General features: G+C 45.2%; 1 protein-coding gene across 3 annotated transcripts in view; it reads right to left on the reverse strand.

The window, feature by feature from the left end:
- Positions 1 to 17828, reverse strand: part of XPO6 (exportin 6) — a 129920-nt gene extending 112092 nt beyond the window's left edge. Inside the window, exon 1 of one of the 3 annotated variants that reach the window (XM_070413429.1) lies at positions 17264 to 17828. In XM_070413429.1, coding sequence (XP_070269530.1) covers positions 17264 to 17266 — 3 coding nt within the window. In that variant the 5' untranslated portion in view covers positions 17267 to 17828. The remainder of the gene's footprint in view (positions 1 to 17263) is intronic. The other 2 variants (XM_070413431.1, XM_070413430.1) reach the window with 2 other exon arrangements.
- Positions 17829 to 18029: the final 201 nt, after the last annotated feature.

Here is an 18029-nt window from a genome sequence, read left to right on the forward strand (position 1 = left end):
AAAAGCTTTAACTTCCTCATACCTCTTTTTTTAAATATATTTTTATTTATTTCTGAGAGGAAGGGAGAGGGAGAGAGAAACAGAAACATCAATGATGAGAGAGAATCATTGATCGGCTGCCTCCTGCAAAAAGGGATTGAGCCTGCAACCCGGCATGTGTCCTGACAGGAAATCGAACCAGTAACCTCTTGGTTCATAGGTTAACACTCAACCACTGACCCATACTGGCCAGGCTCATCACCAGTTCTTAAGTTGAATTTCTTTGGGGAATTATCTTCCATAGAGTAATGAAGATTTTTATAACCCGCCCCCCCCCCCCCCCCCCCCCCCCCACAGCTGTAGCCTTGAAGACTAAAGAACCTCCAGGCTGTATGACGCTAGGAGGTCAGCTGGGCCCACTCACTAACCAGCCAAGTGACTTGCTCCAGACACCTGAAGGGACTGCAAGGCATACCTTTTTAAAATAGCAAATGAATATTAAAGGCTTTGAAAGTAACTGACAAAAAATCAAAAACACAAGTATTCAATATCAAGGGTCTACAGAATATGCCAATCTTTCATTTTCCATCTGTTCACTATTGTGGTGTAAAGGGGGATTCTTTTTCTCAAGAGTTTTTTTACAATTCTTTGAGATATTTTCAAAAGCCTTCAAGTTTCTTCTCATTCTTAGAAGTCTCCTTTACAGATAAACCAGGATGTGATTTTCAGTACCTCTCAGTAAAATATGCTTGTCCACAGAGCTCTGGGGACACGGACCAGCCACCTCCACAGTAAAATGAGGCCACATGGTGTTCCTCTCAAGTGACATATGTGCCTGGATCTTTAACTGGTTTGTGACGACTGGAGATGGAAGGAATGGAAGAGGGAAGGGGAGGAGGAAAAAAAGAATATATATAGATTTTTAACAAGTGTTTAAGGCACAACCCAGTATTTTCAAGAAATTTCAGGTTTACAGAGAGCTGCTCTGACTTATAGGTGCCTTCCTTTAACCGGGTGTAGGCTCTCTTTGTCACTAAGGGAATTTCACTGGAAAATTAGAGAAACCCTACACATGATTGCCAAACTCTCCTATGAAGCTACTTCATATATCCTTAACATTTTAAATTCATACTCTGGTTCATAAACCCAAGTAACAGAACTAATAACAATGATTACCAGAAAAATCAGTTCACCAAGGTGAGCTCTGCAACTTTCTGGCAATGTAATTGCTTTCCTACAGTTAAACCTATTCTTACACTATGTTATGACATAAAGCCAAATGGGAAGAAATAATACATTTTAACTACAAGGAACAGCAAACAGGTAAATAAATGTATGATGATTTAGAAAACTACCAGAGCCCTAGCTGGTTTGGCTCAGGGGATAGAGCGTCGGCCTGAGGACTGAAGGGTCACAGGTTCGATTCTGGTCAATGGCACATACTTCAGTTGCAGTATCTCAGGGCATGTGCAGGATGCAACCAATCAATGCTCACATCGACGTTTCTCTCATCTCTCCTCTTCCTTTCCACTCTCTCTAAAAATCAATGGAAAAATCCTCAGGTGAGGATAACAAAAAAAGGAAGAAAAGAAAACTAACAGATTATTTAGTTCTATCACCAAGACAATCATTTTATTCAAGTCCACAATATTAGTACACACGAAATATTAATATTCTTATTCTGACTAAAATCAGCAGCATAAGATTTAAACAAATGTGCAAGCTATTCCAAACCTCACTCTTTCAGCACTGTAACATTATTCAGCCAAATTACTTTTTTTTTTTAATGTTGGCTGACCCAACAGAAAAATGTACAAAGATCAGGGAGATCAGGAATGGTCAGCTAATGTAGGAAAAAATACATATGACAATAAAATATTAAAAGATATTCCAGCCTGGCCGGTGTGCTCAATGGCTGAGCATCGACCCATGGTCCAGGAGTTCATGGTTCTATTCCCAGTCAGGGCACATGCCTGGGTTGCGGGCTCGATCCCCAGTGTGGGGCATGCAGGAGACAGCCGATCAATGGCTCTCATCATTAATGTTTCTATCTCTCTCACTGTCTCTCTGAAATCAATAAAAACATTTTTAAAAAAAGAACCAGTGTAGCCCTGGCCGGTGGCTCAGTTGGTTGGAGCATTGTTCCATACACTGAAAGGTCACAAGTTTGATTACCAGTCAGGGCACATACCAAGGTTGTGGGTTTGAGCCCCAGGCAGGGAACATGCCAGGGACAACTGATGGCTGTTTCATTCTCATGTAAATGTCTCTCTCTCTTTCTCCCTCTCCTTTTATCCCTCTCTAAAATCAGTAAAAGCATGTCCTTGGGTGAGGATTAAAAACAAAACAGTGGAGAATATTGAATCCTTTAAAATATAAAACTAAGACTAAATACTGAAAAAACTGGGGATACAGACCAGGCTATAAATGCTCTAAAGATACTGACAAAGTAAAATAATCAAGAGTGAAGAGGAGAAAATGGAATGAGTACAAATTTTCTTATTTTTCCAACTATGAAACATACTAATACTACTGTCTAGAACTGAAACATAGTATACTTATTTAAAACTAGAGGTCCGGGGCACAAATTCGTGCAGGGGTGGGGTCCAGCCGGCCCACCCCGATGGGATAGGGCATGGGAGGTTGGCCGGCTGGCCCCACCCCCAATCAGGGTAGGGGGGGGTCAATCGGGGGCAGGGCCGGCTGGGGAGAGGGGCTGCGGGCAGTTGGCCAGCCAGCCCCGCCCCCTGGTCAAACTCCCTGTCAAACTCCAGTCGAGGGGACAATTTGCATATTAGCCTTTTTTTTTTTAATTTTGATATGTTGGATTTTATTACTTTTAAAATTGTACAAAGAGCACATGTGCATGAGTTAAAAAAGACAAAGAAAATGTAGGGTGTTAAAAAAAGAAATCTGAGACATGAAACAAAACAATTCCACTCTGTGAATTCAAATAAAAAGGTATTTGCTTACCAAAGAAGTGTTAGGCTAATATATTAAGAAGTCCTTTGATTAGGATACAGTATAAGACCATTCTGCAACTACTCATTAACAGGTCAGACTCAATCTCACGAATACAGGATGGATCATGCATATTAGCCTTTTTTATATAGGATGCCATATTCTTAATTTTTTTATAATCTTTTCCCTTAACCTAGAGGGATTTATCAAGAGCTAATAATTATTAAAGCAAAGATTTGAAATTTGACAATTCCTCTTTCAGTTTCACTTATTTTTCTTCTATTATATTCAAATGAGATGGATAGACCTTAAGGGCATTGTACTTAGTAAAAAAAAAAGTCGATCTAAGGTTACATATGGCAGATAACATGCATATACCATTCTCAAAGTGACTGCTGGGAGGGAGGGAGACTACAAACACAAAGAGAATTAGGCTAGAGGGAGTTCTTTTGTGGTGATGGGACAGTTTTGTGCCTTGATTGTGGTGGCAGTTATCTGAATCAACACATGGAATAAACTGCATAGAACTATACACACACATGAATATAGGTTAAAAAACTGTCCGGCTGGTGTGGTTCAGTGGTTGAGCATCAATCCATGCACCAAAAGATCACCAGTTTGATTCTTGGTCAAGGCACATGCCCAGGTTGCAGGCCCGATCCTGGTTGGAGCTATACAGGAGGCAGCGGATTAATGTCTCTCTCTCTCATCGATGTTTCTATCTCCCTCTCCCTCTCCTTCCTTTCTAAAATCAATAAAAATTTAAAAACATTTTTTAAAAATGATGAAAACTGAGTAAGGTCTAGTTTAGTTAATAATTGATATATTCCAATGTCAACTTCCTGGTTTTGACATTGCACAAAGCTGTATAAGATGTCATGATTAGGGGAATCTGGGTGAAAGGTACATGGGACTCTATGTACCTGTTTTGCAACTTCCTGTGTCTATATATTTCAGTAAATTGACTTCTTTTAAACTAACATGACCCAAAAAAATCAGCACACTTTTTTAATAAAAGTACTTAGATTAGGTATCCACTTCCCCTTATCCATGGATGAATGGATGGATGGGATGGATGGAGAGATACAAAGATATATCAGTTTGAGGTAGAAGGTTTGGGGGTGATTTTTTTGGCACGTTCTTTATACCTAATGATATAGCTTGATTTTTTAATGAACACAAGTCATTTTTATTAAAATTATCCAGCTGTTACGCTAAAAAAAAAAAATCTTCCCAGTTCTGATTATTAGTCAATTTAGAAACCAATGATCCACCTCCCCCCCTCACCCCCCGCCCCCCAGCTGCATTTAACTCATAAAATACCTTTATACCATTCCAGGGAGTCTGAGACCAGAGATCCTGTTCATTACAATCTCATATAAAAAAATGGCAGGCTGCTCTAATGTAAATGAACTACTGCATATGCTAAGTCTAATGGGCTGAACTGAAACGCATTAAGAAATCAAACATCTGGTTTTCGGTTTTAGAATCTGAAAGTGAGGTGAGAGTGGGGTCTCTCAGAGAAAATAACTGACAAGCAGTTAGGGATAGTGGACTAGTACCTGATAAAAGGCCAGGAATGAGGAAAAAAGATGAAATCATCTCATGCAGTTATTTGTTTATCTCCCTTGAGCTCCCCCTCTAGACTATAACTTCCTTTAAGGCAAGTACTATGTCATAATTAGCCTTGTATCTCTAGTACTGTGACTTACATAAGGTAGTTGCTTCAACAGTTTATTGGAGGAATGAATTCTTAGTAGAGATGAAGCAGCAGCCCAGGATTGCCCATAATTAAGGGGAGGAGAAAGGAGGAGCCACCGCCTCAGAAGAAATCAGAACTATGATGGTGTCAACTAGCCCTAGCCAGTTTGGCTCAGGGTTAGTGTCAGCCTGCGGACCAAAGAGTTCCAGGTTTGATTCCAGTCAAGGGCATGTTCCTTGGTTGCAGGCTCCTCCCCCGCCAGAGCCCTGGTCAGGGCTTGTGCAGGAGGCAACCAATCAATGTGTTCCTCTCACAGCAGTATTTCTCTATGTCTTTCCCTCTCTCTTCCACTCTCTAAAAACCATTGAAAAAATATCCTCGGGCGAAAATTAAAAAATAGTAATAAAAAAATGTTTTAATAAAATTTTTTTAAAATGTTTTAAAGATAGTGTCAACTAATGCTGCTCAAGAAATGGTCTGCACATTATTCCTGGTCCATGGCAAAGGAAGTACAGAAATTGATAGCATTTAGAAACTTCTGTATCAATTTGGCATTGCCACACATCCAACTTTATGTCTGTCAAATCCAATAAACACCCCTAGCTGGGTGGCTCAGATGGTTGGAGCATAATCCTGATGGACCAGGTTTTATGGGTTTGATCCCCAGTCAGGGTACATAAAGAATCAACCAATAAACAAATAAATAAGTGGAACAACAAATCAAAGTCAGTCAGTCTCTGTCTCTTTCTCTCCCTCTCTCTCTCTCTCAAAAAAAAAAAAAAAAATCAATAAATTTAATAATCCATTGCCCAATCCAAGGCTGTAAAGAACTATGTTTAAAAAAAGATCCAATAATAGTTTTGGGATTGTACTTTGAAGAATGTTTTCCATTTTATTTTGCTAAAAATTCATTGTTATCGTCTTCCACAAAACTATTTGCCCATGGTGAACTGAAAATTTTAAATCAATAAAATCAACTAGTTCTTTACAATGAAGAAAAAAGAAATGAAAAAACGTCCTTTCTGTTGATAACCTGTCATGTGGTTCAGCTACAACTGTGCCCACAATAGTCATACTTTTTCTACTCTATCACATTAGAGAATATGCAGAAATACCTATTTTCTCTTTTGTTATGAGCAAACTTTGACCATTCAATTACGAAGCAAATTTTGCAAGTTTTAAGGTTAGATGACTAGATGTATGTAGTGTTTTTCTGACAGCATTTCAAGTAAGCTACATTTCAAGTGAATATGCCTCTGTAAATGTACACAAGCTTAAGAAGAAACCCGGTAATTAATAGAAGAAAACATGGGCTGTGGAGTTAAAACTCTGTGTCTGAATCCCATCTCTATCAACTTGTTATATAATTCTGGACAAGCTACTAAATAACATCACCCTCCCTGAGTTTCAGTGTCCTCATCTTTCTCAACTGTAAAATGGGAACAGATAACACCTATCTTGCAGGAGGATAATCATAAGGTATTAAATGAGGCATGTGCCCTGGCTGTTTGGCTCAGTTGGTTGGAGCATCGTCCCATACACCTAAAGGTTGTGGGTTCGATTCCCAGTCAGGGCATATCCCTAGGTTGCAGGTTTGATCCCAGTGGGGCGCATACCCGGTCAATGTTTCTCTCTCACATCAATGTTTGTTTCTCTCTTTCTCTTTCTCTCCTTCTCTCTCTCAAATCAATAAAAACATATCCTCAGGTGAGGATTAAATAAGGTACTGTACGGAGTACACAAGGGCCCACAAACAGTGGCCAGCACAGAGTGAAATTATGAAACACACAGACCTTTTTCCTCCCTCTAAACCCCAGGTTCCTTCCCTTTCCAATAGTCTTCACCTCCCTCGCTTCTCTCTGCTTTGTGGGTTTTCTCAGTCAGTACCCACAACTCCCTCACCTCCCCAACCCCCATTCCTAATTGTTCCCCAGCATGTCTCCCAGGAACAATTAGTTTTTGAAGCCACCCAGCAAGTATACCATGGACATACACAGCATTTGCTCTAACAACTCCCCTTGCTCACCTGCCCCCACCTCCACCAGCCCAGGGGAAAAATACCTGAGCTTGCTGGCTGCTATGGGTTTTGGACAAACAGGGTGTTTCCAGTGGTTCTCAACCTTCTGGCCCTTTAAACACAGTTCCTCATGTTCTGACCCAACCATAAGATTATTTTCGTTGCTACTTCATAACTGTAATGTTGCTACTGTTATGAATCGTAATGTAAATATCTGATATGCAGGATGGACTTAGGCGACCCCTGTGAAAGGGTCGTTCGACCGCCAAAGGGGTCGTGACCCACAGGTTGAGAACCACTGCTCTAGTTCAGTCTGACCACACTTTTCAAATACAGCTACTATAATTTACTCACCTCACGGGCCCACCTTGACCCTCTTGGATTTATTTTCACACCTGACTCAATTACCTAAATACCTGTTGAATGCTTACTGGAAATGCAAAGGGGAATGAGACATCCTACTATGGAATTCTTTATTTTGTCTTTTTTTTTTTAATTATTGATTTTAGAGAGAGGATGGGAGGGAGCAAGGCAGGGAAAGAGGGAGGGAAATGGAACATCGATTTGTTGTTCTACTTTTTTATTTTTAAATCTTTTTATTGATCAGAGAAGTAGGGAGAGGGAGAGATAGAAACATCAATGATAAGAGAGAATTATTGATTGGCTGCCTCCTGCACACCTCCTACTAGGCATATGCCTTGACCCGGAATCAAACCATGACCTTCTGGTTCATAGGTTGATGCTCAACCACTAAGCCACATCCGCCCAGCTATTTATGCATTTACGGGTTGCTTTTTGTATGTGCCCTGACTGGAGAAACTTGGTGTATCAGGATGATGCTCCAACCAACTGAGCTGAAGTGAACTTTTTTTTTTTTTAATCCTCACCTGAGGAAATTTTTCTATTGATTTTTAAAAAGAGTGGAAAGGAGGGAGAAGGAAGGAGGGGAGAGAAAGAGAGAGAAAAACATCAATGTGAGAGAGACACATCAATTGGTTGCCTCCTGCACACTCCCCGCCTCGGGGCTAGGGATCCCTGCAACCCAGGTTCGTGTCCTTGACAGAAATCGAGCCCACAATCCTTCCCTGTGTGGGCCAATGCTCTAACCACTTAACACACTGACCAGGACCTGATATGGACTCTTAAAGAAAGAGAACCAATTCCACTCCCAGGCTTGGAGTGGGAGTGAAGGGAAAGGAGTGAGGGAAAGAATGGAAGAATTTCACATTTTGCTCTTCAAACTTCTGAACTGTTTGACATTTACTACAAAAATATAATCTTGTAATTCTTATACAATAAAAACAAATAAATCAAAATAACAAAAGCAAAAAAACAGACCTAACTATAATCAAAGATGAAACTAGTGGCTGGAAAGCCTCAAAGAGGTTACGTTAATGGTTACCTGGAAATGCTTGGTGAGGTATCAACTGCAAAAAGGAAGAAAAGGACATTCAAGCAGAGGGAACAGACAGAGCAAAGCCAGAGAAGTATGAAATATACTCAGTGCTCTGGGAATGAAAAGTGGTTTGTTGTGGCTAGAGAACAAGGTATAATTTGGGAAGTCTAAAAGATATTCCAAATAAATCACTTTAAGCATTTAATAAATCATTTCTACCCTTCCTGAGAAGACTGAAAGTAAGTGAAATTGTGAAAATCCAGGGCCTGTGTGCTTTCCACTACTGTGCTACGATAAAAACGTGGTCTCTGACAACATGATCACACCTGAGTTCCATGAGGTAGCTCGAGCAGGAATACAGAAGATGGACTAGTGGAGGAAGACCTGGAAGCTATCAGAACAACACAGTGAAAGCAAGAGACAACGACGGCCTGACCAAAGCGGATGGAACGGAGGGAAAGGAAAGGGTCAGAGCACAGATAAGTTAGCAGTTGCATCAACAGGTCTACAGGGGAGGACTAAAGGTGAAGGGGAAGTTCAAGATGACTCAGTGTTTTAAGCGTTTTGTGAGTAAGGTCATTAACAGAACTAGGACGTGGGGGAGCAGGCTCTAACCTGAGGGAAGAGATGGATTTGGTTAGACAGGTTTGATTAGATGTCTACACGACACTCACGTGGATCTCCAGGGCTAGAGAGAAAGGCTGAGTTCTCATTAGTACACAGGTCATAGCCAAAGCCATGAGAAAAAAAATCAAGGGATACTGAACCATGAGAGTAATATCATGGAGGCCAAGGGAGCCAAGGAAAAGAAGTGTTTCAGGGAAAGGAAAGGAGACCAGTGGTTGTTAAAGGCCAAGAGCACAGCCGGTGTGGCTCAGTGGTTGAGCATTGACCTATGAACCAGGAGGTCATGGTCTGATTTCCGGTCAGGGCACATGCCCAGGTTGCAGGCTCAATCCCCAGTGTGAGGTGTGCAGGAGGCAGCCAATCAATGATTCTCTCTCATCATCTCTCCCTTCCTCTCCCTTCCTCTCTGAAATAAATTTAAAAATATATGTATCTTTTAAAAAGGCCAAGTAGAAAAGTCAGATGACATAAGGACTGAAAAGAGGCTAATTCATGTTGGATTCAGCACAAAGAGGTTACAGGTGATCTTCAAACACAGTGAAAATAGAAAATCAGTCTGCAGTGGTTGTAGAATAAATCCTGACAGGGAAAGGGAACATATTTGAAAAAGCAGAGGCTACATGTTCAGGAATTCCCTCCCTCTTCACCCCAGGCTGTGCTGTCACATCTTCCTTGACTTAGACAAGGTATGTCCACAATCCAACTACCTAAAATCATAAAGATCCTTGTCATGACCAATACTGGTTAGCTTCAATTCAACAGCAGCAACTGCCCACCTACCTACAGACAGCGCCAAATCCCTTATTTTATCAGCACATGTCCCATCTCCTGCCATCTTCCTGTCAGTTTCTTTATCTGTCATCTCTTCTATCCCCACCAAATCCAAATCACCAATTAATTAAAATTTCCCACTAATCCCAATTGCCAGGTTAGAGGCTTCCTAAATCAGCTTGAACTTTCCCCTTTCTTCATCCCCTGCGTCTGGAATTAGAGTTTTAAGTGACAACTCTCCTACTCTTCCTCTCCACTCCTAATTCCACATCCAAAGACAGCCCCTTGGCACATCCATTCAGGCATGGTGTCATAACCAGTTTCCCAAACCAATCTAACCTATACATGGCAGAGAAATTAATTTTCCTTTAAGGAAAAACCAGCCAAAAAGCGAAGTCCGACTCCCTAAAACAGTCCTGCAAGCCCTCCATAATCTAGCCATAAATTACCTTTATAGCCTTCTCTCCAACTACTTCTTCACAAAAGCCTCCACCATGGCCAAACCAGTCTTCCTTCACATTACACATTTAGTTACACCTTCTCTTCTGAAATATCCTCCTACAACAAGTTCTATTCATCATAGGGAACCTAACTTACTCCCTCTCTCTAAAGCCCCCTTTGAACACCCAAGACCTCCATAGCGTTCCTGCCACAATTTAACTGTCTACCATGCCAAGAATTGTTCTAGACTCTTGAGATACATAGGTAAACAAAGCAAAGATCCTTAGCTTTATGGAGTTAATATTTTAGCAGGAGATTTAAAAAAAAAAAAAAACAGACTTCAGAAATAACATTAAATATATAAAATGTTTACAAATTGTAAATGCTACAGAAAGATCTCGAGCAGGATATGAAGGACTGGGAGTTCTGGGGTGGGATTATAACTTTAAATAGGGTGGTAAGGGCAGGCCTTATTGGGAAGATGTCTCCTGAGAAGGTTTGTGGAAGGTCAAACTTGTCGTGCAAGCGACAGTGCAGTCCAAGCAGAGGCAACAGCCAAGCCAAAGCCCTGAGGCAGGAACACACCTGGAATTTGAAGAACAGCAAGGAGGCCAAGGTAGTTGAACAGAGTGAGCCACGGGGAGAGTAGTAGATGGGTTCAGCATGTAACCACAGGCCAGAATATAGAGGGCGCAGTAGATCATGCCGGAACATGAGGGCTGCTATTGGCTTTGCTCTACTGAGATAAGGAGCTATGGGAACAGAGCAAAGACATGAACTGCTTTCAATTTTTCAAAGAAGCACTGGAGTTACTATGCTGAAAGCATATGAACATTAACTATTGTATTACATAGTATCCACAGTAAAAAATAAATAAATAAAAAATTAATTAATTAATTTAAAAGAGGCTAAGTCAGAAGCTAGAACAGTTAGGAGGCAACATCCATAATCCAGTGGAGGGAATAAGAAGCGATAAAATCCTGGCTACATTTCAAAGGCAGAAAACAATCTGCTTTCCTGATACAATCAGATGCGGGGTGTGAAAGGTCAAGGATGACTTCCAACTTTTTGGCACAAGCAGCTGGAAAGACGAAGCTGCCCATGGAGAAGGCTGTGAGTAGAAAAGACTTAGAGGGGAAGATGAGGAGTTGAGTTTGAGACATGTTACATTAGAAGTGCCTGACAAACAAGCATGCATGTCAAGTGGCAGCTGCATACATGAGAACTGCTGCTGAGGAGAGGTCTGAACTAGGAACTCACTAGGTCGGAGGCCTAGGGTACCCCAGCTGTTCAAAGATCAATGAGATGAGGAAGAAACAACCAGTGAGATGGAAGAAAACCAAAAGCACATCTAGTGTCCTGGAGGCCAAGTGAAGACTTCAAGAAGAGGGAGTGTTCAACTTGTTCAATGCTACTGACAGATATGTAAGATGAGAACTGAGAACTAACCATTGCACTTAGGAAAGGTGTGGGGAGGGACCTTGACAGGTGAACTTAACAGAGAATAGAAAATGACCACTTAGAGACCACTCTTTCCTGGAGTTCTTTGCAAAGGGGAATAAAGAAATAGGGCAGCTGCTGGCAAAGAAAGTAAGGGTATTTACGATGATCAAAAAAGTACGTGTTTAAGTGCCACATGTATGTACTCATATAGAGCCCTTAAAAGCCCAAAGCACTCAATAAATGTTTTCCTTCCTCCACTCTCCCTTCATACCTATCACTTTCTATTATCTTTACTGATATATGTATCTATCTTCAAAACTATCTGCAAACAACTTCTACTTGGAAGGCCCTTTTTTACCTTGTTCAACTATCACATTCTTCCCAATCCTTCAAGACTCAAATATTCCTCCTGAGAAGCCTCCCCAGACCCCTCTCCTCAGTTAATCTCCCTCAGATCTGCTACCTTTGTACCAATGCATTCTTCTGCAATCACCCTTATCAAGGTCTCATAATTATCAGAATATATGTCCCACTGTCCTCACTAAACTGACTCCTAGAGGGCAGGGGCAATGTCAAGTGTCCCTCTGGATTATAAACTTTTACCTCTGGGGTAAATGTTTAACAGTTAAGAGCACAGGCTCCTGCCCTGGCTGGTGTGGCTTAGCGGATAGTGTCGGCCTGCAGGACTGAGGGGTCCTGGGTTCAATTCCAATCAAGGGCACATGCCCACGCTGCAGGCTCAATCCCCAGTGGGGGGCATGCAGGAGGCAGCTGATCCAAGATTCTCACTCATCATTTATGTTTCTGTCTCTCCCTCTCCCTTCCTCTCTGAAATCAATAAAAATATACTTATTAAAAATAAGAGCACAAGCTCCTGAGCCACATTGCCTGGGCTTGAATCCCAGTTCCACCACATGGTTGCAGTGTGACCTTGAGAAGTTGCCTAACCTCTCTGGGCCTTGAATGTTCTCATCTATAAAATGGGAAATAAAAATAGCCTCTACCTCCTAGCATTGTTTGGAAGAATAAAAGAGTTAATATATGTAAAATGCCTGGCATATACTAAGCCCTATAAACATCAACTATAATATTATACAGAAACCACAATACCTAGGATTTTAAGCTTGATGCAGGAAGTAAATTATTTCATGAGCCCACCTGGTGCTGTTCAGAGGTTGAGCGTCAACCTATGAACGAGGAAGTCATGGTTCAATTCCCGTCAGGGCACATGTCTGGGTTGCAGGCTCCATCCCCTGTGGGGGGCCTGCAGGAGACAGCAATCAATGATTCTCTCTCATCATTGATATTTCTCTCTCTCCCCCTCTCCCATTCTCTCTGAAAGCAATTTAAAAATGTACATTTTTTTAAATTATTTCATGAATGACTAATCTAAGGCACTAAAAAACTCTGGCCTACTGTGGAGAATGACTCTCTATACCACTCTGAGCTTTTTGTCTTTACCAAATTTCATCACTTGAACCATATCATGTAGTAATTTTTTCAAAAGTTATTAAAGTCATTTTTTAATATTTTTTTTATTGATTTCAGAGAGGAAGGGAGAGGGAGAGAGAGATAGAAACATCAATGATGAGAAACTCATTGACGGGCTGTCTCCTGCACGCCCCCTACTGGGAATCGAGCCCGCAACCCGGACATGTGTTCTTGACTGGAATCAAACCCAGGACCTTTCAATCTGTAATCAAAATTCTATCCACTGAGCCAAACCAACTAGGGCCATGGTCAGCAAACGGGCTCGCGAGCCACATGCGGCTCTTTGGCCCCTTGAGTGTGGCTCTTCCTAAGCCTTAGGAGTACCCTAATTAAGTTAATAACAATGTACCTACCTATATAGTTTAAGTTTAAAAAATTTGGCTCTCTAAAGAAATTTCAATCGTTGTACTGTTGATATTTGGCTCTGGTGACTAATGAGTTTGCCAACCACTGGGCTAGGGCAAGTCATTTCTGGATATTTAACCTGTTTCACAGACTACCTGTGATTAACTACAGAACCTCTGAGAGGAAGAGAGAAAGATAGAAACACCGAGATCTGTTCCCCCATCCTAGAGAAACAGTTTAAAGCGATTCCCAGCCCAGCCAGTGTGGCTCACTTGGTTGAGCAACATCCCATGCACCAAGAAGCCGCTTCCCAGTAAGGGCCCATATCCAGGTTGCAGGCTTGATCCCCAGTAGGGAGTGTGCGGGAGGCAGCCGATCTCGATGCTTCTATCTCTCTCCCTTCCTCTCTCTAAAAATAAATCAATAAAAACGTATTTTTTTAAAATCCTGTATAATAAAAGTCTAATATGCAAATTGTCCCCTAGGGCAGTTGTTCTACCAGGAGTTCAACAGCTCACTATGAGGTGTGCTGACCACCAGGGGACAGCGCAGAACATGGTGGGCATCAGCGACTTGGCGCTGGCAGTGGGCAGCAGTGGAGGCGCTGCCATCACCAATGGGCCCGGACGAGAGCAGTACCCTGGCGGGATGGTAGAGCAGGTGAGCAGGCGGCACCAGGCCAAGGCGGGTACAAGCGAGGGCCCAATCGCCCCGCAGCAGCAACCAGCAGTGGCAGCAGGGGGATAGGGCTGGCGCCCCGGCTCCCAGGCACTGAGGGAGTCTGGCAGGAGGCCGATCGCCTCACAGACAGCGACCAGCAGCCAGCAGGCCCTGACTGCCTGATTGGGGCAGAGCCCCGGTCTGGGATGGGGCACTGGGGGTGGGTGGTGGCAACCTCCCATGGTGCCCAGATGGGGGAGCGGAGGGGAGGGCTGCATCCTCTTGCCAGGGTGCAGTGGGAATGTGGGGTGTCCACCAAGCTCGCTCTCACTCCCCCTGCTATCCTTCCCAGGGCTTGTGAGCAGAGAAAGCCTCCCCCCCACCCCCCTACTCAGGTGCCGGGCACTCACAAGGAGCCCACCCCACACCTGCGCAGCCTCTTTGGGTGAGCCGGCTGCAGTCCCAGGACTGCAAGGGCCAGTCGGGCTCCCCATGGCTTCATGAAGGAGCTGGTCTGCAAAAAGAGCGGCGCTGCCTGCCCAGCTTCCATGCAGCGCCGCTGGACAGCCCAGAGGCGCATGCTGCACCCTGGCCCACTGCATCAGGCCGCGCCCACCACATCTCCACGTGGGGACTCGGGTGCCGTGACTCGGGCAGAGGGGGCGTGCGGGGCCCCGGAGCCCAGGTTGCTGCCCACAGCCCAGAGGTCAGCTGGGACCTGCCCTTCCACACCAGACACTCACACTTCGATCACCAGCCAGGCCTAGGGACTGCACCCATGCACAAATTTCGTGCACCAGGCCTCTAGTAATAGTAATAAAATGAAGTGATTCCCATACTCCCCAGCCCCAATCACAACCTCAAAACCAAAGAAAATACAGTTGGATGACATTCCCGATCACCTTTCCACATGAGGCAGCACATGTACTGCAAAGAGCACAAACTTTGGAGTAGATCACCCTGGGTCCAAATGGGTACCCTACAGACAGCAGGTCTGTTCATCTCTCCCTCTGGTAGTAACGGCAATAGTGTAACCTAGCAGGGTGGTGTGGTTAACTGATACTGAATGACCTGAAGAAAAATGAATGCATGAAAAATAGCTAGCTTATAGCAGATATTAAATAAATGCTAGTTTTGCCATATATCATTCTCAACTTAATTAGAGTTGAAGTTTTAAAAAGAAATATTACAAAGGCTCAAGCATATGACAACTAATACTCTTAAAAGTTAAAATGTTAAGTCAGTAGGAAATGGACAGGAAAAGGTTCCTGGAATAAATAAAGAGCTGTGATCCCAGGGAAAAGACCCTCCTCCTGAAACACACAAACCAGGCAGCAGCTTCCTTGCATTTTGGGGACAAGATCGGCTTTGCCTACATCCTTGACCCCTGGGACACCTCAGATGAACCCCTGGTGTGATGCAGAAAGGAATTAGATGGTTGACCTCACATACACTGTGGCCACCCCCATGTTCTTAAATGTGACTCAAAACTTACTTCAAGAAAAAAATGTACATGGTGATCATGAATTATGAGTACAGACTGGACTATAAAGTCAACTACTACTTTACTAATTAATTGCTCACAGATGGCCATTTTACAATGCTCTCTTAGTTACCAATTAGAATGAAACCTGAATACAAGGTTGCTTGGCTAGTTTAGTCAATAACCAATGGAATTCTGCCCAGGGGGGTCCCAAAGTCCCCTGGGGAGGAATGTGTCTGTCTTGATTCATCTGACATTCCCTAGAGTCTGGCATATAGTGGCTACTTAAAATTCACTGAAAAATCTGTATGCCCATGTTCTGCGCAGCATTACTCACAGTAGCCAAAAGGTGGAAATAATCCAGGTGTCCATCAACAGATGAGTGGATAAACAAAATATAGTATATACACACAATGGAGTATTATTCAGTCTTAAAAAGGAAGGAAATTCTGACACATGCTACAACAAGGATGAACCTCAAGGACATTGTGCTAACTGAAATAAGACAGTCACCAAGAGACAAATACTGTATGACTTCACTTATATGAGGGACCTAGAGTAGTCAAAGGAGACAGAAAGCAAACTAGTGCTCGCCAGGGGCTGGGGAAGCGGAAAGGGAATTAGTGTTTAATGAGTACAGTTTCAGATTTGCAAGATGAAAAAAGTTCTGGAGATGGATGCACAGCAATGTGAATGTACTTAAAACTACAAAACTGTACACTTAAACTGGTTAAAATGGCAAATTTCATGTTCTATATATTTTACAGTTTAAAACACAAAAAACTTCATTGAAAAGAATAAATGAAGGACTACTCAGCACCACTTTCATCACTCACTAAATGTTCTATCTCATACCTTTGGATTATTCACTAGAGAATTCCAATCTTACCTTTTACAGATGAGGAAAGGGGGGCTCAGAGAGCATAACTGACCTGCCTCTGTACTCGGGATGGCATCTACTACACGGAGCTGCTCGGCATGAATGGTGTGTTGTTGGACCTGACTGGCTGTAGGCTCCATGAGGACAAGGGCTATGCCTCAGGTCTTCTTTCTATGCCCAGAACCTGCACACACCACCCACAGGCTCATTGATTATCTGCAATCCCGCCGATCTGAACATCTGAATCATAGATGTCCCCGATCTCTTTCTCAATGAAATCACTAACTTGGCAGGGGGGCAGCCTGAAAAACACTCTGTCACTGGAGGTGCTCGCACACAGGCTGGGCCATCGCCCACTCCCCATGGAGCACACAGAGGTTCAGACCATTTCACCGTGGAGGGAGCCAAGCCTTCTGCAGGAGACACATGATAAATGCTGAACAAATCTGAGGGAGTCCTGAGCCTGGCGATGGAAAACATCTTCCGCACAGGCGGCTTCTGAGCTGGATCGGGAAGGGTGCGTGGTTTCCCAGGCACCACCAGCGAAAAGACCAGAGCATGTAGGCAACAGCAAAAAGGCAACAGCAGCGGCCTGGGTCCCCCACGACCCCGACACCGGGCTGCGCTGCGTCTCACAGAGGCTACGAAGCCGGACTGCCTGGGTTCACACCGCGTCCCTGTCGCTTCAGAGCGCCCTGGGGCTGGCTCCGTGCCTCAGTCTCCCCACTTCGGAGGAGGGCCGGTGTGCTCATTCAAGAACACCTGTCCATCGCTTAGCACCGGGCCTGGCACAGACGAAGCCCTCAAAAAAAGAAACACGATGGCCACTGTCATGACGAGCTGCACGCTGGGAGAGGCAGACATCGGGTGGTGCCTGCTGATCTTGCGGGTCCCTCTCAGTCCAAGAGGCGGCCGGGGGGAGGGGAGCCCCGAGCGGGGCTGCACACCCTGCACGCATGTCACTGCCCAGATCCGCACCCGGGGAGAAGCGACGGCTCAGCAGTCCCGGGCCCGCTCCCGCCCTCAGCCCCGCACCCAGGGGGGGCAAGGGCGCGGACCCCACTTACCATGCTGGCCGGGGAGGGGGCGGCTCAGGTGAGCTGGCTCTCGGGCTCCGCACACGTCCCGTCCGTCCGCACAGTCAGGTCATGATCCCGGCAGACTCGGAAGTCCCCCACCCAGGCACAGAGAGCCGCTTCCCCACTCGGGCCCGCGGGGACCCTCTACACGGAGCGCGGCCCCCCGGCCCGCCTCATCGGGGACACCCCGGACAATCCATCAACACCCGCCCGCCCCTCCCCAAGTGAACTGAAGAAGCAGGAAATGGGGCTCGGAGGCCGGCACGGAGGGCGGCAGCGCGGGGCCCCCCACCCGGGCCCGACCCCCGACGGGAGGCTCCGGGCCCAGGCAGGGGCTCCCCGGCGCCGCGTTCAGGAGCGGCGGCGGGCCCGGCCCCGAGGCTGAAGGAGCGGAGGCTGAAGTGGCCTCGGCGGCGTGGCCCGCGGCGCCGGCTCAGGGGAGAGGCCCGGGGGCCCGCGCTGTCCTCGCCGCCTCAGCCCACACGGTGGCCACCGCCGCCGCGCAGAGCATCCCTCACGCGTCCGCCCCGAGTCCTCCGCTCGCGCGCGCGGCCGCCCCTGCCAACAGCCCCAGCGAACGCGCCGGAAGTGGCGAGCGCCCGGCGTGGCCCCACGGCGCGGCCGCCGGGATGCGGCGCTGGAACCGGACCAATCCGGAATCGGGCGGGGGGCGGGGCGCGCGGGGCGGGGCCGCACCTGACGGCTCACGCTGGCCCCGCCCCGGCCCCGCCCCGCGCCCGGCGCCATGTTGGTC

Source organism: Myotis yumanensis, unplaced genomic scaffold (assembly GCF_028538775.1).
Source record: "Myotis yumanensis isolate MYYU_CA2020_CCGP unplaced genomic scaffold, mMyoYum1.0.hap1 SCAF_4, whole genome shotgun sequence".
In the NCBI taxonomy this organism is placed as follows: Eukaryota; Metazoa; Chordata; class Mammalia; order Chiroptera; family Vespertilionidae; genus Myotis; species Myotis yumanensis.